Here is a 24,850-nt window from a genome sequence, read left to right on the forward strand (position 1 = left end):
CGAGAACTTGAAAAAGTACAACAGCATCATCGCTGACAGTAGCAGTGCAGTTTATTGCCTACCTATTATGCTGCAGGGTAGCGTGGAAAGTCAAGCCAATAGAACAGAGACCAGCGACCTTTTGTGTTGCACAACACAAAAGAAGAGGGTACTTCTGTGGTCACTTGTGATGTTTCTACCACTAGAACTATTCATGTATTCAATTCGATCGAGAACGATCCTTTTCTCGGCATCTTTTGAGATGGCGTTGTGTGCCCGGCGATGCTTAGAAATGCACGTTCTTGGGTGGTGGTGGGGTTGGTGGCATGGCGGGTTTGGTGGGTTTGGCGGGGCAAACATTTAACGATTCCGTTGTCGGGCTGCTTGCTAATCAGCCTCCAACATCTTCACCCTGAGCCACGACCTCTGCATTTGCAACAGCACGCATCGAACGAGAACATAGATACACCCAGAGGTCTCGAATCGCTAAACTAGCCACTGGCACCCCAATCTGCATCACAGCACCATCATGGGGCTGGACAAGGTGAAGCACATTGTGCTGGTAGGTCGCCTCCGCCCCCCAGAGCGCTGCTTGTACACGCTTTCGCTGACAACGCCAGGTGCTGTCCGGTAAAGGCGGCGTAGGCAAGTCATCGGTGACGACACAACTCGCGCTCTCGCTCGCGCTCGCCGGGCACTCGGTGGGGATCCTCGACATTGACCTGACGGGGCCGTCGATACCGCGGATGCTGTCGATCGAATCGTCCAAGATCACGCAGGTGCCGGGGGGCTGGTCGCCGGTGTGCGTGCAGGCGGCCGACGCGGCGGCCGGGTCCGGCAGCCTCCACGCCATGAGCCTCGGGTTCCTGCTCCCGCGGCGGGGCGACGCGGTGGTGTGGCGCGGGCCCAAGAAGACGGCCATGATCCGGCAGTTCTTCGCGGACGTGCTGTGGCCCGAGGTGGACTACCTGCTAGTCGACACGCCGCCGGGGACGTCGGACGAGCACATCTCGCTGGCCGAGACGCTGCGGCGGGACGCGCGGCCGGGGCAGGTGTCCGGGGCGGTGGTGGTGACGACGCCGCAGGCCGTGGCGACGGCCGACGTGCGCAAGGAGCTCAACTTTTGCGCCAAGACGGGCATCCGCGTGCTCGGCGTGGTGGAGAACATGAGCGGCTTCGTCTGCCCGCACTGCTCCGAGTGCACCGACATCTTCGGCTCCGGCGGCGGCGAGGCCATGGCGGACGAGTTCCGGGTCAGGTTCCTGGGGGCGGTGCCCATGGACGCCCAGTTCATCACGCTGGTGGAGGAAGGGAGGCGGCCGCGGTACCCGGAGGGGACGCAAGTCAACGGGCAGGACATTTCGAGAGCGCACGGCAGCGGGGGGGATGCGGATACAGGGACGCTGATGGAAAAGTACAAGGACTGCTCGCTGTATCATGTGTTTAAGGGTATAGCAGAGGGGTTGGCGGAGGGGGTTACGAGTGCATGAGAAATTGATAAAGACAAAAATGTATATAACACAACATGGTATCACATAGACAGCAGAGAGGGCAGAAAGCAAGGGTTAATGAGATATGACATCCGACGCACATGTACGTTGCTCTGATTGGGCAGGCTAGGTTGAGTTGAAGATGCGGCTGGTCTAGCGCAGACAATATTAAGCATGAACGCACGTCTCGTAATACACAATATGCGTCTGATAAGATTTTTCTTTGATTCTCTGGTTTCTTCTCTTTCTCTCTCTCTCGCGCGGACATGATCTTGACAAAAATTACAAGATTTGCATCAAAGTTAGTTTTAAGTTTGCCGGGCTCGCGTGCGATACTTCCATAATAAGCGGCGGCAAAGACGGCAGCACTAAGCTGTGGGATGGAACTTGGCTGCAATGCAAAAGGGAAAATAAAAGAAGGAAAGATGGTTTTTTTTTGAGAGGCACACACATGCTGGGGCTTTCTACTGCGCGATTTTGTTTGTCCTCAGTTTGATAATTAGGTATATGCACGCAGCTCGGGACGGGACTGGGTGCATTTCAGTGCGACAAGGGCAGCGGCGTCTTGCCGAGACACTGCAATGTAATCCGTCGAGACGCCGCCATGCCACCAATCGATTGCAGAGCCAACCCACTCCACTTGATGCAATGGGAAAGGAAAACAAAAAGTTTGGCTGGTCGTGGCTGGCTGGCTGGCTGGCTGGCTGTACCTTGACGGGGGTGGATGGGGGAGGGGAAAAAGTCCAGACAGCTTTGGGCGTCGGCGTCATCAGCTCAATAAAATTTCGCCTGCTACCTGATGAGTGGGGATCCGTCACCACCATGGTCAAAATATTGGACACGCACATCCAACTCTTTTCCCAGCTCTCGTGCCTCGTTTCCCATTCTCGCACTGCACACAGAGATTGCGTCTTGCAAAGGAAAAAAAAAAGAAGAGCACACTCTCTGTATCTGTGGCGTATAGCCTTTTTGTCCGTGGATATCTGTCCCGTTCACCTCTACAAAAGGTGCAAACAATTTTTTTGCTCTGCCCTCACAAGCCAGACCTGCGCCTTTTCTGGCCCACCGACCGCGGGGGTTGAAAAAAAAAAAAGAAACTTGAAAACCCTCTCTTCCTGACATCGTCATCCTTCTCGACAACGGCTAGTCCTGCTCACGAGCTTCCCTGACTGTCTCGCTCCTACAGTCTTCTTCCTCTTCCTCTTCTTGCTCTACGTTGCATTGAGCAATCCAATGTTGCAAGTCTTTTGCTAAATCAACACTCCCGAGCTTGCTCATCTACACGACGGCCGTCATTGCTTCGACCGTCGCCCCCCGTCCTCGACTCTACTGGTATTCCTGTCTGGTCTTCTATGCGTCTAGCGGACCCTCTTCGCTTCCTATTCAACAGACCATCCAAGTATGAACATGTTGACCCCGACGCACGCAATCACCATGAACCACCTCCCCAGCTAACTTTTTGTGCCTCTCCCTCCTCCTGCAGGCCTCGATAGCACGCCCTCTTTGCTGCCTACCCCGCTCACCGGCCGCCTCACCACCGACTTGTCCCTTTCGAAAAAAAAGCAGATCTTGACTGTCTGCTAGCTCCGATACTCTCCCACAGGTATCGGACTGCAGCATACTTGCCACAATTCCTCCCGAGAAGAGGTTTCAGCACTCCATCTTCCGGCCCCCCTAACGTCCTCTCGTGACGTTGACAAAGACCTTTCTTCCCACCACCGCATTGCTGCTGGCTCCGCCAGCGCCAGAGACTCACCACTTTCCTGTGGGCCTACTCTCTCAAGCAGACGCCGCAAAGTCTGTTTGAGCGGCAGCTAGTGCTCCGCGGACTCTGCCATCTGGGCAAAGAACATATCCACGAAACCCTTCTTTCCTCCAACTTTAGCCGAAACGGCCGACAAATCTCGCCGTCACCATGGTCCAGTACTCGGTTCCGACCAACTATACCTTCTCCCCGTCCTCCGCCACCCCTCACCTGACCATCAACCACGATGTTGTTGCCGATCTAGACTCGACCAACGCCTTTGAGGGGCCCGAGAAGCTTCTCGAGGTTTGGTTTGCCCCCAGTGCCGATGCCCTGCCTATCAATGCCTCCCCTCTGGGTCTCAAGGCTGTTGACAAGGAAACCTGGGAGTCCATGCTTGACATGGTTCACTGCAAAGTCCTCTCCGTTCTCGAGTCCGACACTGTCGACGCTTACCTCTTGTCCGAATCGAGCATGTTTGTGTTCCCCCACAAGCTCATTCTCAAGACCTGCGGCACCACCACGCTCCTTCTCGGTCTCCAGCGCCTTCTTCATATTGCTGCCGCCAATGCTGGTTTCCCGTTCAGCAACGCCAACTCGGTCGACAACATTCGCGCTGCCGCCACCCCGTACCGCGTCTTTTACAGCCGCAAGAACTTTCTCTTCCCTGACAAGCAGCGCGGCCCCCACCGCAGCTGGAAGCAGGAAGTCAAGTATCTCGACGACATGCTCAGCCACGGTAGCGCTTACATGGTTGGCAAGATGAACGGTGACCATTGGTACCTCTATCTTACCCCTCCGAACCAGGAGCTCACCCCGCCCATCACCCCTCAGTCGGAGACTCATGACAAGCTTATCGAGGCCGATGGCAGCGCAGAACTCGGTGCTGTCGAGTCGAGCGGCGACGAAAACGTGGACGAGACCCTGGAGATTCTCATGACTGACCTGGACCCCGAGAATGCAAAGCAGTTCTTCCTTTCGCACGCGAGTGCGGTCGCTTGCGATAGGATGGCTGCCGAGAACAAGGCCCGCTGCTCGACTACCAACGGGGATGAATCCGAGTTGCTGGACGAGGTTGACGTCTTTAGCAATGGAAGTGACTCTGACCTGCACGACCACGTCAAGCCGGCCGAGATTGACGAATCCCTGACCACTGAGGGACATGCACTGGGCACTGTCATCTCCGACAACTGCGGATTGGCCAACGTCTACCCTACCTCGGTCTATCCTGACGCGCGTATCGACGCGTACCTGTTTAGCCCTTGCGGATTTTCCGCCAATGGTGTAGTTCCGGCTCCTCCCAATGCCGACGGCGAGAGCAAGGCGTGCCACTACTTTACCGTGCACGTCACTCCCGAGGACGGCTTTTCCTTTGCTTCTTTCGAGACCAATGTGCCCGGCGGCCAGAATGGCCGCACCACTGCCGAGATTATCGAGCACGTGGTTGACATTTTCAAGCCCGGCCGCTTTAGCGTCACGCTCTTTGAGGCCAAGGGCCGCCGCGCCAACCCCTATGGTGCCGGTGCCGATCAGATCCGAGGTCTCGCTGGTAAGCGCCTTGCGGACCCTGTCCCGGGCTACAAGCGTGTTGACCGTATCGTGCACGACTTTGACGACTACAACCTTGTATTTCGCTTCTTTGAAAAGGACGGCTTCAATGGGCCAAAGGGGGCTCGTGTTGGAGAGGAGGAGTAGGTAGGGCGGACACCATGCTCTAAGTAGCTGGTCGTGGAATTTCGGGGTGAGGGCCAAATATGGATCTGGCACCTGAGTGATTGAATCGTGTTTCTCTTGCCCTTGCTGTTGTTAAGAGAAGCCTGACGAAATGCTCCCAACGTTTACTTTCTTGGCTCGCAGTTTTTATGACATTTTTCTGGCTCAGCGCCAGGGCCACTCATTGGTTTCGATTGCGCCAACGCAAAACATTTACGGCAGCGTATCTAATTCTTGTTTAAATCTCATGTACGACTGCATCAATGGCAAATTTACGTTTAGGAATCATGAAATTTTCTTTTCAATCTTGGAATAAATCAAATTGATGCGAATTTCATTGACATGCATGTTTTGGGCAACGAGCTTGTGGTGTGATGTTTGCAGTTTGTTATCGATAGGCACACGTGACCCACTCTTTTTCTCTGACCGTCCGCCGAAATTTCTGCCACTCATTTTTTTTCCGGCCTCGAAATTGGACAGCGGAGAAAAAAGAAGGAGAAAAAAGAAAGACAGAAGTTCTCAACTCATTCCTGGAGTTGCAAAGAAGAGCTCTTTTCTGGGCACGTACAAACTCCATTCGCAATCTCAATTCTCATTGCAGACTCAATCCGTCCAAAGACCTTCCAGACCTTCCAGACCTTCCAGACAAGCTCCATCTTCACTCTTCATTGCACACGAGCCTCGCATCGCCACGCCCGCCATGCATCTCATGTACACCCTCGACGACAAGGGCAACCGCCTGTACACGCTCAAAAAGGTCGCCCACGGCCAGGTCACCAAGAGCGCGCACCCGGCTCGCTTCTCGCCCGACGACAAGTGGTCGCGCCAGCGCGTCACGCTGAAGCGTCGCTTCGGTCTTCTCCTGACCCAGCAGAGTGCGTCTCTCCCCCTTTTTTTGTTGCTGTAAAAAATATTACGAGAGAGGAGACTGACATGTTTTGGGGAGCTGCAGAGGACGAGGAGTAGGAAAACTGCTTTTTCCCTTCTCTTAGCACAAGCACGTTTTCGAATGAAACACACTAGCAAGACCTGAAGAAACGAGAAAGAAACGAGAAAGAGAGAGAGAGAGTTAAACAGACAATCAATCAAAGGAGGACAAGTTGAGGGCAGACTCTGAGTCGTCATGGCACGGATGCTAGCTCTTTTGGATGGCGTTTTTGGGGGGGAACAAACTTTTTTTCCTTTTTCATATTTACTGTTCAGGGTGTCTCGATATTGAGCTCCTGATGCATGTATATTCTGGCGTCCTTGGCATATCATGACAAATTTTTTTTTAAAAAAATCAGACACGTTGACACTGCTGGTACCATTCAGCTCTCGTGCATTTTTCTTATTTTCAAAAACAAAACAGGCTGACATTGGCGGTAGCATCCAACACTCCCATCTCCTGGCAATGAGGCACGATTGCTTGCAAAAGAAGGGAGAAGAGGCAATTTTTCTCGTACTGGTAGAAACATTATTCATCTGCATCTCCAAGTGACTTTTTCTTTATCCTCTTCGTTTTAAATGCGAGATGATACCATCTTGAATTGACATTGCTGGTAGCATTCAACAGTCGTGCATAATGTTTATCCATTCTCATTGCATTAATGTACGTACGAGTTCTTGCAAAGCATAGACGGAAAAATGCTGTATTTACCAGTAAAACTATAATGCACCTCAAGTTGCTTTTTTTTCATATCTGATATCATAATGTCTTTTACGCTTTTCTTGTATACCATTTCATTGTGTCATGAAAACTTGCCTGTTTTTTTTTCAATTGACTCTCTCTTCCTCTTCCTCTTCCTCTTCCTCTTCCTCTTCTTCTGCTACCTCGTCATCATGTCTGCCCCTTCATCGTCGACGACGAGAATTGACCGTCCGGCCCGCGCCGACGCGTATCCGACCCCCGGCCGAGCGGTCGCCGGTGAGGATGCCCGGGAGAAAGTCGTCGTCCATCAGGTCCTTGGTCTTCTGGCGGCGTCGGGCGTCGGCGGCGCGGAGGTACTCCTTCTGGTCCTCGGCGAGGACGAGGTGCGCGCCCCAGTTGTTCTGGCCGCCGGCGTGCTTGGCCAGGCGGCCGTGCGGGGTGCCGTGGACGGGCTTGGGCACGCTGTAGACGTTGCCGCGGTTGTTCCACTGGAAGTCGCGCTTGAGGTGCAGCCGGGTGCGGCCCCGCTCGTCGGTCGAGCAGCTGGTGCGGATGAGCGTCGGCTGCCCGCAGCTCGGGCAGAACTGCCGCTCCATGTCCCTGGTCACCTTGAAGCAGCCGTGGCAGCGCAGCACCCACGTCTTGAGCTGCGTGATGCGCGAGAACGCCGGCGTCACCAGGTTGAGGTTCATCCGGAGCGCCACGTTCTGCATGGCAAAGTCGGACGTCAGGATGGCCGCCTGCAGCGTGCGCTGCGGGCTCTTGGCCGGCGTCGAGCCGTTGCCCTGGGCCTTGTGCTTCTTGACGTTGGACGGCGTGATCCAGCCGCCGTCATCGTCGGACGCCTCACCGTCCTCGTCATCCTCTTCCTCCTCCAGCGCCATGTCTTGACTTGGGGGAGCGTCCCTTGTCTCTGTGGGGTCCTCGGACTGGGAGACGGTTTCCGACTGGGTGATACCTTCGGATTCGGTGACATCCTCAGCCCCTGTGGCATCAACAACGTCGGCGGCCTCGTCAGACTCGGTGGAATCGGCAACATTGAGCTTCTCCATGTCCTCGACCGGGGCCTCCACAGCCGGTGCAGCAGCCGCGGTGCCTTGTATCGGATCGTCGTCGGGCGAGGCCTGTGTAGTTTCCGCCGCGTCCTCGACCGCCCTCTGAGGGGGCTTTCCGTTGACCTGCTTCTGGTCGGGCGAGCTGCGCAGCCGCCAATCGCCGCCGTTGCGCTCGCACTCGAGGTCGTAGCCCAGCGCGAGGACCTCAATGTCGGGCCTGCTCAGGACGCCGAGGTCGCCCGTCTTGCGCGCGAACTCGCGGATGAGGGTCACGCTCTTGGGGCTCGGTGCGCGCACCGTGACAAAGGGCAGAAGCTGCGTCTCCACGCGCGTCCTCGTGGTGGCATCGCGAATCTCGGGGATGACGGACGGGAGTATGTAGAGCTGTTCGGCTTGCGCGATGAGCGCGCTGACTGTGGGATCGTTTTTGATCAGAGGGCCCGTATCGAGGACCAGGCTGTGAATGGGCTTGCTCGTCGTCGTCGTCGTTGTCGTCGTCGCTGTTGTGGTGGTGGTGGTGGCAGCGGCGACTGCGTGCGGCTCGCTTGGAGGGGCTTGTGGCGGGGTGGCCATGATTCTTTTTTTTTATTCTTCGTTTTTGGCCCTGCACCGACAGGCGAAGAAGAAGGGCGGGTGAAACAAACGGGGTACTTCTCAGTCTGGATATATATGGAAAGGATCAAAAGAAGGAATAAACTTTGGTATATTGAGCGGTTCCGCACGCAAATTCGTTTTTCTCGTTGCACCTTGATGCCGCACAATGTCGAATTCGTGATAAAAGATGGTGGGGCAGAAAAAAGTTCATCGATAAGGCTTATCGTTGTGGTGTGGTTACACGTGATGCATGCGGAGGAATCTGCAAATACACGCCAGAGGGTTGTGAGGACAGCAATGCAGTAAACCAATCATGACAACGGCATTGGAACGAAAAAAAAAAAAAAAAGGTGGTTTCGCCAAAGTTGGCTATTGGAATCGCAGTTTTTGCTGTGAAGGGTAATAATGCCATCTCTACCAACATGGGTAAGTAGTTGCGGCTCCTCGACCTTGACCGCACATGTCCGTCTACAAGTCAGCAAGATGTCGACTGCTGCAGGCTGCCCACTGAGTAAGTACCCCGTTACTTCTTACCAGTAAGTAGTTTGGTACGTAGTCTGCCCACAGGAGCCCGGGCCCAAATGTCTTGTATCGGCCAAGACCGACCGAGTGATGCCCGGCGTCAGCACGCCACCGACCCAGGCAGCCAAGCCAGGGATACAAGGCCGAAGGCGTTGTGCAGTGACCACTGACAGCTGCAGGAATGGGTATAATCTGGTGGTCACTGGTACTTGTTCAGCTTCCGACTACTTATTATGGGAGCCTCAATTCCCGGGCCAGTCGATCTTGGCTGTCGATGGCGCTCACCCCCCCTCCCTTCCGTCTCATCCCATGATGTCAACCGACGGAAGAAGAATGCGGCACCGAGGGAAGAGGAAAATGGACAAGGAAAAGACGAAATGAATTAACAGGAATGACAAGCCCAACAAGAGAAAAGAGAGGTCAAGATTAAAATGAAAATAAGCAACTATAGCAAGTAGAGAGGAATCACACTACTCCGTACTCCGTAGGCTAATAAGTAATGGCTACCTGGCAGCCTGGTGGGCTTGGGCCTCAGATTGGACAATGCGTTGTCTCGACTCGAGCAGGCCCCACGAAACGGGTCATTAAGTCGAGGTGAGGGAATAAGATGCTTTTGCCAGGGGGTATGATGATGATGATGGTGATGAAACGTTGGGGCAAAAGAGGGAAATAAGGGGAAAAGCTCGCTCACCTGCGGGTTAGGCAGATGAAGGAGAAGACAAAAAGTCTGGAGACCCCACAGATCATCGCCCGTGTTTATTAGCGCTCTGGTGATGGACGGACGTCTCCATGAGGGGCCTTGCTTGGGCAAAAAAAGGAAAATAAAAATAACATAATAAACAAGAAGAAAAAGGGGATAGAAATAAAACGAGAATGGAGCCGTTGGGGTAGCCAGCCAGCCAGCCAGCCAGCCCGCCTCAGGGACCCGAGGGCGGCACGATACAGACCAAAAAAAAAAACGAGGCGGAAGACGGCACGTACACGATTCGTGCGTGTGCAGTCAGTTGCGCCCATGCGGAGAGGGGCATTTTGTCTGCAAGTTGGTCATGGCGCCGAGTTTCTGCTATATTTGTTCGACAGGGCTTGTCTCAGAGAGCCATTGCGTGCCGAGTAATGCCAACTTTCCTCTCCTGGCCTTCCCCCCTGCCAAGATCCGGGGAGGGGAGGACGAGGCTTCGGGACAAGAAAGCTTACCGCGCGGGCGTGAATGGCAAAGCCGCCCTTGCGCAGGTGTTCCGCTGTGGAATTGATTCCGGAGAGAGAGAGAGAGAAAGAGGCAATACGTGAATCTTTCCCCTCTTTTTACCCCCCCTTCCCCCTCGGGGAATGCTAATGCATTGATATATTGGCAGTTTGGTGCGCCGACGAGTAGCAGACGCTGGATTATATCACGTTTCTGACGCTGTGTGTAAGCGGTGCCTCTCTACTTGCTGATAACTGGACAACCCCTTGCCGTCGCCCTCGTCATCTAAACACGTCCAACACAGCCCTCGACTCCATCCTTTTTTTTTTTTTTTTTTGATTTTTGTTATAATACCGCAGATGGCCGGGCGGGTCCCTTTTTTGTCACCTGGCGCAGCAGCTCGGTCCAAGGCGTGTGCGTAATATGTGTCAAGTGATTGTTCTAGAAGCCTTCTGCGACCCCCGATGCTTTTCTTCCCCAGGCCCAGGTCGCAAAGATGGATGGCCAGCTCGCGCCAGAGAAAGAATCGGACCAATTTTCAGGCAACACAAACAGGCAAATGACATGGGGAAATAAAAAAAAAAACGGCTATTGAATTTCTTTTCCCGCTCGCTCCCGTACCACTACCGGCAGCGACAAGAACAATCCACAGCGGAGTCGCGCCCCGGGGCTTATACCAAGTACTTACTCAGTACGGATAGTGAGTACGGAGTAGTACTGGTAGAGAGAAAAAGAAGTTGACAGGGCGGAGTCGAGATGCCGTGTGGCGCACATCCATGACGCTTGGGGCAAGTGTAAAAAAATAAAAAAATCATACAGAATACAGAGTATCAGTACAGACGTGGGCTGCTCTCCATTTTATTATTAGCCTGCTTCCAAAAACCTTCTGTGCAGTGTTGGTGGCGTTTTTTTTGGGGGGGGGGCATGGGCATGGGGGATGGTGTGGGTGGTGTCACTGATGTGGCGGTCGGGCAGCAGCCACGTCGCGGCAGACAAGACGTGGCCCGGTCTTCCGAAAAGAACAGAACAGAGAGCGAGAGAGAAAAAAAAAAGCCACAAGACAGCTTGGCATAACCGCATCGGGGAATTTTCTCGACTGTAGTGTGACGCCGCGCGCCGCCGCCGCCCGAGCTGTTCGGGAATCGGCTAGGCGAGTGCGGCTTGCCGAATAAAGATTTTTTTTTGGTGTGTATTTCCGACGTCAGTTTTCCATACTGGCACGCGACAAAGGCAAAAAAATATGGACGGCCACAACCAAGACAGCAGCGCGCGCTACCATTTTTGGGGGGTAGGGGCGAAAAAAAAAAGAAAAAAAAAAAAGAAAGGGTTCCATAATAATATATACTTGCAAAAAAACTGTTGTTCCCCGGAATCTCACGGCAAGTCTGCGACTTTATTCGGTGGGTTAGGTTGGGGAGGGACGTGGAGAGGGGGCAAAATGGTAACGAGGCATTTTGGTTTCGGAAAGAATTAATCAATTAATCAATTACAAAAAAAAAAAAAAACTCGCAACACTCACAACGTATAATCCGTGCCTGGTTGCCAAATTCAAACCTGGAACAAGTCTCCATTCCTCGCCGGCGCAAGCGTAACGGGCTCTTGGCCAGACATGTTTCTGCGCACAAAGGCCTTCTCTTCAGCTCCCCTCTAGCCCTCCAGCCCTCTTCTCCCTCCCTTGTGTTGACAGACGGGTGCATGGGGAGGAGGGGGATTATGCTCGACTCAACATTCCATATCATGGCCCACACACATTGTGAATGGAAAGTGGTCTGGAGTCGGAGTGGGCATCAACAAGGTCATGGGGGCGGCAAAGTTCAAACCGCCTAGTTGGTTAGGGCTAATGCCTTTTCTTTTCTTTCTTTTCTTTTTCTTTTCTTTTTTGCTTCCTTGTAGCGAGTGGAAAAGAACTCAAGTAGTCAAGTAACTTGACTTGCTAGAAATGGACGAAAGGGTGTGGGCGCGGACCTTTTGCCCTTTTTCTCTCTCCTCATTCTCCTGGGGTATACGGAGTATGGTACTTGCAAGCAAAGTTGGTAACCAAGTAATTAACTAATGGACTTTCGGGGTGCATCCTTCTCCCGCCCGTTCCCCCCCCGGCGACTTTTTTCCAATATGCGTTACGAAAAAGTTTCCATATTTTTTTCCCCAATGCCATTTGCCCCTGTTTGCGCGGGGGAGCATCTCTCTCTCTCTCTTTCGCTCTCTTTTTTTTTAAATGTTACAGGAAACGAGCCAATCAACAGGCCGGCATCTCATGGACGAAAGCATTTCGTAATCACCCTCTTGCTCTAAAAGTTTGTGCGGGGGGTGGTGCGAGGGAAAAGGGAACCGAGACAAGGCCAGCCCAGATCCGGGGTAATTCTTTTTGGTTTTGCCGTGTCGTCAGAGGCAACCACAACAAGAAAGCGCGCTCTTCTTTTTTCTTTTCTTTTTCTTTTCTTTTTTTTTATCCTTTCCATCCCTCTCTTTTTCTCCCTCTTCTTTTTTTTGGGGGGGAGGGGGGGGTTTTCCCCTCTATTCTTTACCATGTCTCAGCGTGTGGTTTTCTGCAAGACATAAAGGCCGCAAGCGCCCGAAACAACAGAGACAACAAAAGACAAGGCGGGCGCACGCTAGAAACGGTAGAATGCAACCTGAAGAATCAATGCAAACGTAAATAGGGCTTTTTGCAACAGAATTGGATGGACAATTGGCAGCAGAAAGAAAAAAAATCCATGTTGAAAGATCTGCAGTCAGTCTGCCAGTCTGCCAGTCTGCCAGTCCGCCAGTCCATGTGTCTCGTCTAGTCCTTTTTTTTAACAGAATATTATATTTTACCATTATTATTCTCATTTGTCTTTCTACGTTTCTACATACTACTCTATATAGAGTACTGATAACGATGCCACTCCGAAAAGGCCCACCATGCTATCATCTATCATCTATCCCCTAGTCAGCTGCCAGGTTAGGGCTCAAGCAGGCCCTCCCTCCCCTTTCCGTCCTTCTTTTTTTTTTCATCATTATTATCATCATTATTTTTATTTCCCTCTCCCTCTCTTTTCAATCCCTCGTCAGCAAAAGTTTCTCTTCTTTACTTCAATTCTGTCCTCTCTTGCGCTAGGCTGACTTTTATCCTTCCTCCTCCCCCTCCCGCTTGTCCCATTTCCCTCTATTCTATCCGTACCAACTACTTGACTATTAGTACTTACTTGCAGAGTTGGACTAATAAGCATCATCACTCCCCTTCCCCCCCCTGCTTTGGTTCTAGCTTCATCCTGCAAGCCTCTCTCTCCACCCAACCACCACCAAATCTCTCACACACACACACCCTCTTCCGCTTCCACCCAAGTCCGTCGCGCGCTAAAACGCATTGTTGGAGTTGCTCTCTAGCCTTCTTTTTTTTACCCCAAGACTACTTACGGATACCCACGACGAACACGGCCTGGGGGGTATTTTCCTTGCTTGTTAAATACGACTCTGGTCCCCTCCCCCCTTTGTCTGCTGCTTTTGTTTTCTTTTACTTCTCGACCCTCCCCCACACTCCTTTTGCAAAGACTTGCATCCTCTTCTCTCTCATCCCTGTCTGGCGTGTTGTGTGTGAGTTGAGTGTAGGTTCTCTGCCTCTTATCTGTGGCGTATAAGCTCTCGATACACTGTCATAACAACCCCCTTTGTACCACTTCTCTCTTATCATCACAGTCTTAATACAAAGAGAAGAAGAAGGAAAAAAAAAACTTCACTCCTACCAACAATAAAAGTGCCGTCATCGTCGTCGTCACGGACATCATGTCGGTCACAATGGAAAAGCGCAGTGCCGAAGAGTCCGGCCTGGACCGGTCCATCTCCAAGAAGCCGGCCGCCGTCGACTCGTCCCAGGACAACAGCGTCATGGGCAACGAAATCTACGACGGCGAGATTGCCGAGTACGACGAGACCATGTCGCGGGCCGACCTCGAGAAGCAAAAGACGGCCCAGGGCGAGGCGCACTTTAGCCGTCTCGGCTGGAAGCGCCTCACCATCATCCTCATCGTCGAGGCCATCGCCCTCGGCTCCCTCAGCCTGCCCAAGGCCTTTGCCACGCTCGGCATGGTCGCCGGCACCATCGTCTCCGTCGGCCTCGGCCTGCTCGCCATCTACACCTCCGACGTCGTCGGCCAGGTCAAGATCAAGTTCCCCGAAGCCGCCCACTACGCCGACGCCGGCCGCCTCGTCGCCGGCCGCTTCGGCTACGAGCTCGTCGGCGCCATGTTCGTCCTCCAGCTCGTCTTCCTCGTCGGCTCCCACTGCCTGACCGGCACCATTGCCTTTGGCAACATCATCGACATCACAAAGACGGGCACCTGCTCCCTCGTCTTTGGCGGCGTCTCCGCCATCATCCTCCTCATCCTCGCCATCCCGCCGTCCTTTGCCGAGGTCGCCATCCTCGGCTACATTGACTTTGTCTCCATCGTCCTCGCCATCGGCATCACAATCATCGCCACCGGCGTCCAGGCCTCCAAGTCCCCCGGCCTGCACAACGTCGCCTGGTCCGCCTGGCCCAAGGAGGACCTCAGCTTCGCCGACGCCTTCATCTCCGTCACAAACATCGTCTTTGCCTACTCCTTCTCCATCTGCCAGTTCTCCTTCATGGACGAGATGCACACCCCCACCGACTACAAAAAGTCCATCTGGGCCCTCGGCCTCATCGAAATCACAATCTACTCCCTCACCGGCGCCCTCATCTACGCCTTTGTCGGTCCCGACGTAAAGTCCCCTGCCCTGCTCTCCGCCGGCGACACCGTCTCCCGCATCGCTTTCGGCGTCGCCCTCCCCGTCATCTTCATCTCCGGCTCCATCAACACCACCGTCGTCGGGCGCTACATTCACGGCCGCGTCTACCGAAACTCCCTCACCCGCTACATCAACACCACCAAGGGCTGGGCCACTTGGCTGGGCCTGGTCTTTGTTATTACCGTCATCGCCTTCATCATTGCCGAGTCCATCCCCTTCTTCTCCGATCTGCTGTCTATTTCCTCCTCGCTCTTCGTCTCGGGCTTCACCTACTACTTTCCCCCCATCATGTGGGTTCTGCTCATCAAGGAGGGCCCCGTCTGGGCTCCCCATAACCGCGTCAAGGCCGTCCTCAACCTGTTGGCCTTTGTTGTTGGCATCATTGTCCTGGTCGGCGGCACCTACTCGAGTATTGTGGATATTGTAAGTTTTTTTTTCTTCTCCCTCTCTCTGGGGTCTCACCACGATGACAATCATGGCTAACGCTGTTCAGATGAAAAACTACCGTGATGGCACAGTTGGCAGTGTCTTTACCTGTAAACCCATCGGTTAAGAGAGACGAAACATGACTACGTACGCATAAAGCTAAACGTGTACATCTTTGTTTTTTTTTGATTTTAGCGATACACTATATCAAGATGCTCTTTTTATTTCTATAAAGGAATTGATCAAATTTATACCCGGCAGCCCTCCCTTTTCTACCATTCTCGAAGCTCCCCTCCGGGACCGGTGAAGCCGGGGGAGACCCAGGGCACGGCATTCTTGCTCGCCTCGACGATGCGCTCCTCGTCCAGCTCGATGCCGAGCCCCGGCCCCGTCATGAGGTTCACGTAGCCGTCCTCGACGTCCCAGACGCGCGGGTCCCTGACGTAGCTCAGCAGGTCGCCGCCCCCCTCGGCGTTGTAGTGGATGCCGAGGCTCATCTCCTGGATGGCAAAGTTGGGCGCCGCGGCGTCGACCTGCATGCAGGCGGCCAGCGCGACGGGCCCCAGCGGGCAGTGCGGCGCGAGGGCCACGTCGTACGCCTCGGCCATGGCCGCGATCCTGCGCAGCTCCGAGATGCCGCCCACGTGGCACACGTCGGGCTGCAGCACGTCGACGCAGCCGAGGAACGGCTTGACGTCCCAGCGCGAGTGCAGCCGCTCGCCGAGCGCGACGGGCACCGTCGTCGACGCCGCGAGCGCCCGCAGCGCCTCGACGTGCTCCGACAGCAGCGGCTCCTCGATGAAGAGCGGCCGGTGCGGCGCCAGCGCCGCCGCCAGCTGCTTGGCCATGGGCCGGTGCGCGCGCCCGTGCAGGTCGACGCCGACGTCGAGACCGAGCGCCCGCACCGCCGCCACCCGCGACACGCACCCGTCCAGCGCCGACGGCGAGTCCAGCCACCCCAGGTCCCCGGTGCCGTTCATCTTGACCGCCGTGAACCCCTGCGCCTGCCGCGCCCGCCCCGCCGCCTCCACGTCGCCCGGCCGGTCGCCCCCGATCCATGCGTACACCTTGAGCTTGGTGCGGAGCTTGCCGCCGAGGAGGTCGTAAATCGGCACCCCGAGTTTGCGTGCTGGGTTTGGAAGAGAGAGAGAGAGAGTCGGTCAACTATTTCTTTCTTTCTTTCTTTCTTTCTTCCTCCCCTTCTGACAATACTTGCTCCATCTAGCCATGTCTGAGGGCTGCGAAGAAAATTAAAAAAGACGTACCTTTGAGATCCCAGAGGGCAATGTCCAACCCAGACAAGGCGCTCATAAACACGGGTCCTCCACGGTAAAATGACTTGCGCCACGAAAGCTGCCATATTTGTTCAATGTCGCTGCGCAGAGGTTTAGTTTGACATCGGCACAGATTGGGAGGGGGGTGGTGCAGAACAAGAAGGCTACGTACTCGGCTTCGAGACCAACATACTGGTCTCGCCACGCATCGAGACACCCTTCTACGGCCTGCGTATGGCCTTCCAGCGACGCTTCGCCCCAGCCTACGTTGCCGGCATCGTCGGTGATTTTGACAAACAGCCAGCGTGGGGGTACACGGTAGTATTTGATGTCGGCAATCTTGCCCATGATGTAGGAGAGAGGGCCGCGGTTCCGAATGTATAGCGTCAGAGTATAGTATGGACAAATGTCATGTAATGTAGAATTCATGTAATTGACGGAATTAAAATGAGCATTGAATACTGGGCTTTTTTCAAACCGACTTCATTGTGATCTCTGTCCCCCACGTAGGCCGGACTGGATACCGCCCAGTGCCCCTCACCAACTAATCCGACGGGACAAACTCCGCTCAAATCGTTGAAAAGGACCATGTCAACTACCCGAGTTTCACTACCATGTCGGATACAAGCTCTACACGGAATAAGCACCAATTCAAAGAGCTTCCTGTCCCCTCTCTCTATACTCTTCATTCTGGCATCTTGGGAAAGGCATTGGTGTAGTCTCACGCCCCACTAGACCGGACCTCGGCAGGGCATCGAGCTGGGCAACATCTTAATCTTTCAACTACCTTTATAGAAGTAGTGTAATTTTCCAAATCTTTCATATTTTGTTACAACGTGATTTTCGTACTGTCACCCACTCCAGAACCATGTCTCAACGAGTCTATATGCTCACGCGACCAGCCGTCGCCATGGCTCGACTCCCGACATTACCTTTGTCGCGAATGCCCGTACATGCAGCGCGAACACCCCAGCGGCGCCATTCGTCGTCCCCCAAGAAATTACCGCTGAGTGGAGTCACCGTCGTGAGCCTCGAGCAGGCCATTGCCGCGCCGTTTTGCACGCGGCAGCTTGCGGACCAGGGCGCGCGCGTCATCAAGATTGAGCGGCCGGGCGGGGGCGACTTTGCGCGCGACTACGACGCCCGCGTCGACGGCCAGTCGTCGCATTTCCTGTGGGCCAACAGGGCCAAGGAGAGCCTGGCGCTCGACCTCAAGGACCCGAGAGACCTGGCGGCGGCCAAGACCATCATCCGGAGCGCCGACGTGCTGGTGCAGAACCTCGCGCCCGGCGCGGCCGCACGCATGGGGCTCTCGCACGCGAGCCTGCGCGGCGACAACCCTCGCCTCATTGTCTGCGACATCTCCGGATACGGATCCCACGGCCCCTACAGCGGCAAGAAGGCCTACGACCTGCTGATACAGGCCGAGTCGGGCTTCGTGTCCGTGACGGGCGGGCCGGATGCGCCCGCCAAGGCGGGCATCTCCATCGCCGACATTGCCTCGGGCATGTACGCGTACACCAACATCCTCACGGCCCTGATCGAGAGGGGCCGGACGGGCGCGGGGAGGCGCATCGACATCTCCATGCTGGAGAGCATGGTGGAGTGGATGTCGTTCCCGCTGTACTACGCCATCGGCGACCAGCCGCCGGTGCCGCGTACGGGACTCACGCACGCCACCGTCTACCCGTACGGGCCGTTCCCCACCGCCGGCGGCGAGTCGGTCCTGTTCGGCGTGCAGAACGAGCGCGAGTGGCTACTGCTGTGCCGCGACGTCCTCGGCGACGCGTCCCTCGCCGCGGACGCGCGCTTCGCCAGCAACGCGCTGCGCAGCCGGAACCGCGCGCCGCTGCGCGACGTCATCGCCGGCCGCCTCGCCGGCCGCTCCGCGGCGCAGGTGCGCGAGAGCCTCGACGCCGCGGGCATCGCCAACGCCCAGGTCAACGACATGCACGACGTCTGGAGGCACCCCCAGCTGCGCGCCCGCCGCAGGTGGGCCGAGATGGAGACGCCGGCCGGCCCGGTGCCGACGCTGCTGCCGCCGGGAATAGACGACCCCGGCGAGACGAGACTGGATGCTGTTCCAGCGGTGGGACAACACAACGCGAGTTTGTTTGCCGAGTTTGGCATCACGCGAGAGGAAAAGTAGACAACAAACAATGCTTGGGAATCCAAAAAAAAAGGAAGAATAAGAAAAGAAGGCTCGAGACTGCGTAGGATATGTTTGCCTGGGATGTCTCGGGGGGCAGAGACTCGGCTCCATTCTTGGACGCAGTGATTGTGCCTATGAGCTGCATCTTCCTGGGGATGCGCGAGCCAATAGCATCCAGAGCTAAGGAGAGGCCACTACGCCTCGAAAGTTTAGATGTCGTGTTCCCAGAGTAAAATTTGACTCAGCAAGCACACGATAAGAACAGAGCATCCGAACTAAAGATTCACTCTCGAAGAAATTGGTGGACTCGGCCAAATGGCGTCATGTAGTTCTATGCTACGTTACGCAGTCTGGTAGGAGAGAGCGGGTGAAGGAGTCTACCGCCGCGGTAGCCGAGCAGACCTTCTACTGGAGATGGATTGGGGTACAATCAATCGAGACTCCTGGTGCTAGTACCATGGGTGGAATCTACGAGAAAGTTGCTGTGAGCCAGCGGCATGGCGACGTACCGAATGGAAACAACGCTTGCCGCGGGGTGCGCGGCCATTGTTTCCGTCTCTCACGCAGGCTGGAAACGAGTCCCCGGTGGAATGGCCATGGAAGCTTGCTCTTCTTGTACTAACTTCCGAGTATCGTGGGGCAGACACACTCGGAAGTCACATTTTCAAAAACATGGCAGTGCTCCGAGTATCAAAATCTGGATTGGAGTCGTGGCCAAGCACATCTACATCAGATACTTGCTATATATCGCGCGGCCTTGCATGTTCGGCGTCTGGTGATTTATGAAGTACGAATTAATCATTTTGTATAGGAGAAAGTGTCTACATTGCTTAGAACTTACTCTCGGATCTCGCCTTCCCTTCTTCGCCTCCTGCACCAAGACGCTGCCCTGCCGTCTCGGCGGTTCCTCTAGATGCTCCTCTCTTTCGAGAGAGCCTCATGAGAGTACAGCCAAACTTTGACCTCTGGCAGCCTCTTTCCTCATTTCTCCCATGGCGTATGCAAAGTTTGTCTCTCGCTTTCCCAAATCGTTCAATCCCAAGTAGTCTTACCAGGCGGCCGGGGTGCGCAAAGGCCGGCAAGGCCGGCAACCTCCATCCGTGGTCGGCGGTACGAGCCTACACTAAAATTCCGGGCATTGTTTCTCACTTACAGGTGTCTTCCCGAGGGGAAAAGGGAGCCCGCACATTGGATTTCAATAGCCTAGTTTTGGACCTGGGCCCCGGCTATCGGAACGCGGGGAGTGGCGCAACCAAACCAATAACGGCCTTCCAGATTAGGAAGTTTGCTGAGCTTTAGGCCCAATCACGCAAATGATCATGGGCAGGATGAGCCTTTGAAACTCTCCCGTCCAGTAGGATGATAACCTTTTTTCTATACCGCGCGCCCTGAGAGCCCGTTACAATCAAACTGGGGAGGTCTCGACGGGGACCGCCATTTCTGACCTGCTACAATCGGCAAGGTTGCAATGAACGAAGCGTAATATCGCCCATCATGTATTTGGCCAACTTGCCGGCTTCGTGTTGCCGTGCTGTCTATAAGTAGAGTGGCCTTCCTTTGTCAATTCATTTCTGAAAATAAGCAGCAATAAAATCTGTAATCACTACCTCTTTCAAAAATCCACACAAATTACAAATCATCAACATGAAGTCTCTCGCTGCCATTGCACTCGCGGCGGCGTCCGTTGCGGCGTTGCCGACGGAGCAGCCGCAGGGTCAGACCTTGAGCGTGCCCATCGTCTACAACGCCAACGGCGCCAAGGACAGCCTGCAGGCCGCAACTTCCAAGCTGTCCGCCAAGTACGGCGGCGGCGGCGGCGGCGGCGGGTCGGGTACCGTGCCCACCAGACCCTCTGGTCCCGTCGACGACGTCTACATCACCGAGGTGCAGATCGGAACCCCGGCCCAGACGCTCAAGCTGGACTTTGACACGGGCTCCAGCGACCTGTGGGTGTACAGCAACGACACCGTCCGGGGGGCCGCCGCCGACACGGTTCGCTACCTCCCGGGCAAGAGCTCAACGGCCCGGCGGGCGGCCGGCGAGACGTGGTCCATCTTATACGCCGACCGGTCCCGGAGCAGAGGCATCGTGTACCACGACGTCGTCAGAATCGGCGGCCTGGCGGTGCCCAACCAGGGGGTCGAGTCGGCGGTGGAGGCGTCGAGCTCTTTTAGAGGCTCTGGCCTGCTCGGCCTCGCATACGACAAGGGCAACACCGCCAAGCCCGAGAAGCAAAAGACGTGGTTTTCCAACATCAAGAGCTCGCTCAAGGCACCGCTCTTTACCGTCCGTCTCAGGCATCAGGCTGGTAAGTCGCCCCCATGAAAACATATCAGGAGAAGGGGGAAAGGGCGGGAACACTGACACTGACGCTGAACCATCTTTGGTTGTGTATAGACGGCTCATACAACTTTGGCTACATTGACGAGTCGCAGTACTCTGGCTCCATCACCTACGCGCCGGCCTTTCCGGACGACTTGGGTCACCGCCTCTTCAAGGTGGACGGCTATGCCGTCGGCAGCGGAGAGGTGGTCGGCCACGGGTTCACGGCCACGCCCGACACCGGCACCACGCTGGCTCTCATCCCCAACGCGGTCGCCGCCGCGTACTGGTCCCAGGTCGCCAACTCGACGTCCCAGAAGGACGACAGCGGCTCGCTCAACTATTACTTTCCCTGCAGTGAGAGGCCGAGCCTGCCCGATCTGAGCCTGAGCATCGGCGGGCAAAAGCTCACCATCCCCGGCAGCCTGGCCACCTACGAGGAGCTGGGTGGTGGTACGTGTGTGGGTGGAATCTCTGGCGGCGACGACATTTCTCCAGACAATGCCATCCTCGGCGACATTTTCCTCAAGGCCATCTTTACAATTTTTGACGATGGCAACGACCGTATCGGTTTCGCCGCGGGCAAGTAGTGTCTGGGTTTGTTGGTCGGGGAGTGAATTGAACAAGAGACGGTCTACCTGCGACGTGGGTTCCCGCCCATCACCTACTGTGCTGTGTAGGTGTGCGAAAGGGTGGAGGTTGTGCATATTGCGATTCATCACCATCATCATCTTCTTCCTCTTTTTCTTTCCAATGACGCCTCGAATGTGCGCCGCCGTATCGACCTTGGACCGTAGCTTACTGCCCTCATTCCACATCCACCCAAGCCAGGATGCGACATTTGTGTACGAGCCGCATGATCTAATAATAGGCCGCCGCACATGTCTCACACGCTGGCAGATGGCAGGTCGCACGGCAGGTCAGTGCGACAAATTACGGTCGCACATTAGCTGTGGCGTGGCCAACTGGCCAAATGACCGATTTAGGAAATTTCCCCTACACACATTACTTATAATATAGTTAATATATTTACGATTTTACACATAGAATAATTAAATTATAGCTAGTCTTCGTTTTATAAGAGAGATAGCTAGTAAGAGAGGTAATAAGGTAGCTAGCGAGAGAGGTAGCAAAAGAGGTAACTAGCGAAAGAGCTGTCGAGAGAGCCGTCGAGAGAGCCGTCGAGAGAGCCGTCAAGAGAGCTATCGAGAGAGCCATCAAGAGAGCTATCGAGAGAGCCATCAAGGCAGCTAGCAAGAGAGGTAGTAAGAGAGCTATCGAGATAGTTAGTAAGAGAGGCAGCTACCTTAACGGCTACCTTACTGCCTCTCTCGCTGGCTCTCTTGCTGGCCGCCTCTCTTGCTGGCTGCTTCTCTTGCTGGCTGCCTCTCTTGCTAGCTGCCTCGACGGCTCTCTCGCCGGCTGCCTCGACGGCTGCCTCGACGGCTGCCTCGACGGCTCTCTCGACGGCTCTCTCGCCGGCTGCCTCGGCGGCTCTCTCGACGGCTCTCTCGACGGCTCTCTCGCCGGCTGCCTCGGCGGCTCTCTCGACGGCTCTCTCGACGGCTCTCTCGACAGCTCTCTCGACGGCTCTCTCGATAGCTCTCTCGCCGGCTACTTCTCTTACTAGCTACCTCGATTGCTATGACCTAATTATTCTACGTATAAAGTCGTGAATATAATCATTATATGATAAGTATGTGTGGGGGGAATTTCCTGAATTAGTCATTTGGCCAGTTGGCCACGCCACAGCTAATGTGCGACCGTAACAAATGGCAAAACGGGGGGGGGGATGTCGTTTATTTTGCCTTGTTTGTAGGAAACCCTCCCGGCAATACGGCTGCCCGTATCAATTACAATCAAAAATTTATTTCTTTGTCTCCGAGCCGGGAAATACATCTTGGCGATCATCTTGTTCGCCAAGGACCGGGGAGTTTCATCGTGGCCAGCGATGTAGTGGCAGAATGACGTGTGCCATGGCTTGCTTGGTGCACTGTTTTTTCTCTCTCTTTTCAATGCAACGCTGGCTAGCCTTTTGCCACTGTCGATTCAATAGTGTGGCGATGGTCATGGAAAGGCGGGAAGGGGGGGTAATGCAGAGGAGAGAGGCAAACTCGCAAACAAACTTGTTACCAAGACACCATTCCGTACGACCATTTTTGCTTTTTCCAACCTCATCATTCAAAGTACAACGGCACATCACCATAGGTCATTGTATTCGCTGTAGGGCTGGGTAGAGAGGGGCCCAATTGCGGAAGTGCGGGAAGTGTATCTCGTATTCTGGAGCCTGGTTTCCAAAAATTGCCCGGCCGGCGGCTCCCCGATATAGGTTGGGCAAGCGCAGGGCGAACGGACAGCAGCCAAAAGACCCCTGCGCCGACACATGTCCTCGTCAGTACGAGGTTGTGACGTAGCTCCCTGCAGCCTTGTTTATTAGGGGGATGGTGGGATTGGATGGTGACACTAACAAGTTTGGCTCGGAAAAGTTGGAGCAGGGCAATCAGGTTTGAGACTGTGATTAGAAAGACATTTTGCTTGTGCGTTGCAGCAGAGAGGGATAAATAGAAATGGTGGTCCTCTGTGTTTTCGAGATTGAAAGTTGTATTCATCTCAGCAACTTTCTGACCAGCGTCGCTCCTGCTGCAACCAGTTACAACCTACCCCCTTCTACTTTATACATTTGGCATCTACATCCAGTGGCGCTGTGTTTACTGCCATCAGCACGACTCCCATTACTTGCACCACTCGTGTTGCCACCAGCATCACCTCTCACTAGCACGACTACATCACCTGTCACGAGCACAATACAATGACGTCGTCCTTGATGGCCCTCTCCCTCACGGCACTCGCGGCGCTCGCCGGTGCCTCTCCGCTGCCCACGTTTTCCGAGGGCTTCAAGCTGCAGATCCAGGTGGCGAAGCCGTGGGAGGACTTTTCGCCGCCGGTGCACGGGCGGTACGTGGTGGGCGTGCACGTGGGCGCGGGGACGGACATGGTGACGCCGGCGCTGGGGGGCGAGTCGTCGACGTTCCACACCAACGGCACGGACGCGGACCTGTGGGCGGCGCGGGGCACGGTGGTGGCCGGGTTCGGGCGGTACGCGCAGAGCTGGCAGAACGTGCGCAGCCCCGACGACTTTGAGCTGGCCGGGGCGACGCTCCGGTACGGGCCGGGCACCGAGGGCGTGCGCGTCATCTTCGAGCGCGGTGACCTGATGCTGGGCCCCGGCCAGTACATGGTGTGCGACCGCAAGCTGCCGTACGGGCTGTCGGTGGAGATGACGGTGGCCGCCGCCGTGCCGGCCGGGTGCGTGGCCGTGACGCTGCGGCCCGTGTGCGCGGACCTACCGCCGGCCGCCGCGGGCGACGACGGCCAGACGGTGAGCCGGACACAGTGCAAGAAGCTTTGAGGTGGTGAGGGGGCAAGGAGTCTGACAAGGCGAAGAAACAAAAAGGAAAAGCAAAAAAAAGAAGAGAAGAGAAGAGAAGAGAAGAGAAAGAAACAGGATGGAAATTGGGCGTTTAGTAAAGCATCACGGGAGCGCTGCGAGGTGTATGATACATGGTTCGTGAGGGCTAGAATGGGACTTTTTTTCTTCTTTTTTTCTGAGCATGTTTACCTTGCATTTGTTCTTCTTTTCTTTTCTTCTTTTCTTCTTTTCTTGGTGTGTCGCATAATTCATGATTGATCGGTAGAAAAATGATTCATTATTTAATTTGTGCTCTTTTCGCTTTCAGTTTGTGAGATGGGACGAGGGCAGCACAATCGCCGCGAAGCAAGCAAGTAAGTGAGCAAGGTAGCAAACAAGCGCAAAGTCGGCTTGAAAAAGGCCTAGGGAGGGGGGAAACGACAGGGGAGGCTTTTGATGATATCTAGCCCCGAGTTTCAACACGCGCGTATGCGTATTGTCACGTTTCTGGAAAGCCGCCGTCGGAAAGGCACGATCAACACCAGCCACAACAGCCACAACAGCCTTCCGGTACCGAGTCACCAGCCACCACCATCGAGGGGGGGCCC

General features: G+C 55.1%; 9 protein-coding genes across 9 annotated transcripts; 7 read left to right on the forward strand and 2 right to left on the reverse strand.

Annotated features, from left to right (window-relative positions):
• Positions 1-508: 508 nt before the first annotated feature.
• Positions 509-1,469, forward strand: V2A60_000602 (P-loop containing nucleoside triphosphate hydrolase protein; the record flags this gene model as incomplete). Its single annotated transcript, XM_083251971.1, has 2 exons — positions 509-541; positions 600-1,469. The coding sequence occupies 2 exons, from the start codon at positions 509-511 to the stop codon at positions 1,467-1,469; spliced, it is 903 nt and encodes a 300-aa protein (XP_083108097.1).
• Positions 1,470-3,384: 1,915 nt separating this feature from the next.
• On the forward strand, positions 3,385-4,908 carry V2A60_000603 (S-adenosylmethionine decarboxylase; the record flags this gene model as incomplete). Its single annotated transcript, XM_083251972.1, has 1 exon — positions 3,385-4,908. One exon carries the CDS (start codon positions 3,385-3,387, stop codon positions 4,906-4,908), a length of 1,524 nt encoding a protein of 507 aa, XP_083108098.1.
• Positions 4,909-5,626: 718 nt separating this feature from the next.
• V2A60_000604 (H/ACA ribonucleoprotein complex subunit NOP10) lies at positions 5,627-5,892 on the forward strand (the record flags this gene model as incomplete). The annotated part of the gene is made up of 2 exons (XM_083251973.1): positions 5,627-5,801; positions 5,879-5,892. The coding sequence occupies 2 exons, from the start codon at positions 5,627-5,629 to the stop codon at positions 5,890-5,892; spliced, it is 189 nt and encodes a 62-aa protein (XP_083108099.1).
• An 867-nt stretch (positions 5,893-6,759) lies between these two features.
• V2A60_000605 (rRNA-binding endoribonuclease) lies at positions 6,760-8,184 on the reverse strand (the record flags this gene model as incomplete). Its single annotated transcript, XM_083251974.1, has 1 exon — positions 6,760-8,184. The coding sequence occupies one exon, from the start codon at positions 8,182-8,184 to the stop codon at positions 6,760-6,762; it is 1,425 nt and encodes a 474-aa protein (XP_083108100.1).
• Positions 8,185-13,675: 5,491 nt separating this feature from the next.
• V2A60_000606 (transmembrane amino acid transporter protein-domain-containing protein) lies at positions 13,676-15,212 on the forward strand (the record flags this gene model as incomplete). The annotated part of the gene is made up of 2 exons (XM_083251975.1): positions 13,676-15,082; positions 15,153-15,212. The coding sequence occupies 2 exons, from the start codon at positions 13,676-13,678 to the stop codon at positions 15,210-15,212; spliced, it is 1,467 nt and encodes a 488-aa protein (XP_083108101.1).
• Positions 15,213-15,357: 145 nt separating this feature from the next.
• On the reverse strand, positions 15,358-16,707 carry V2A60_000607 (D-galactonate dehydratase; the record flags this gene model as incomplete). The annotated part of the gene is made up of 3 exons (XM_083251976.1): positions 15,358-16,214; positions 16,351-16,460; positions 16,532-16,707. 3 exons carry the CDS (start codon positions 16,705-16,707, stop codon positions 15,358-15,360), a joined length of 1,143 nt encoding a protein of 380 aa, XP_083108102.1.
• Positions 16,708-17,227: 520 nt separating this feature from the next.
• V2A60_000608 (CaiB/BaiF CoA transferase family protein) lies at positions 17,228-18,508 on the forward strand (the record flags this gene model as incomplete). Its single annotated transcript, XM_083251977.1, has 1 exon — positions 17,228-18,508. One exon carries the CDS (start codon positions 17,228-17,230, stop codon positions 18,506-18,508), a length of 1,281 nt encoding a protein of 426 aa, XP_083108103.1.
• Positions 18,509-20,155: 1,647 nt separating this feature from the next.
• Positions 20,156-21,423, forward strand: V2A60_000609 (pepsin-like aspartic protease; the record flags this gene model as incomplete). Its single annotated transcript, XM_083251978.1, has 2 exons — positions 20,156-20,819; positions 20,909-21,423. 2 exons carry the CDS (start codon positions 20,156-20,158, stop codon positions 21,421-21,423), a joined length of 1,179 nt encoding a protein of 392 aa, XP_083108104.1.
• Positions 21,424-23,642: 2,219 nt separating this feature from the next.
• On the forward strand, positions 23,643-24,242 carry V2A60_000610 (uncharacterized protein; the record flags this gene model as incomplete). Its single annotated transcript, XM_083251979.1, has 1 exon — positions 23,643-24,242. The coding sequence occupies one exon, from the start codon at positions 23,643-23,645 to the stop codon at positions 24,240-24,242; it is 600 nt and encodes a 199-aa protein (XP_083108105.1).
• Positions 24,243-24,850: the final 608 nt, after the last annotated feature.

The sequence above is a fragment of the Cordyceps javanica genome, chromosome 1 (assembly GCF_051103115.1).
Source record: "Cordyceps javanica chromosome 1, complete sequence".
NCBI lineage: Eukaryota > Fungi > Ascomycota > Sordariomycetes > Hypocreales > Cordycipitaceae > Cordyceps > Cordyceps javanica.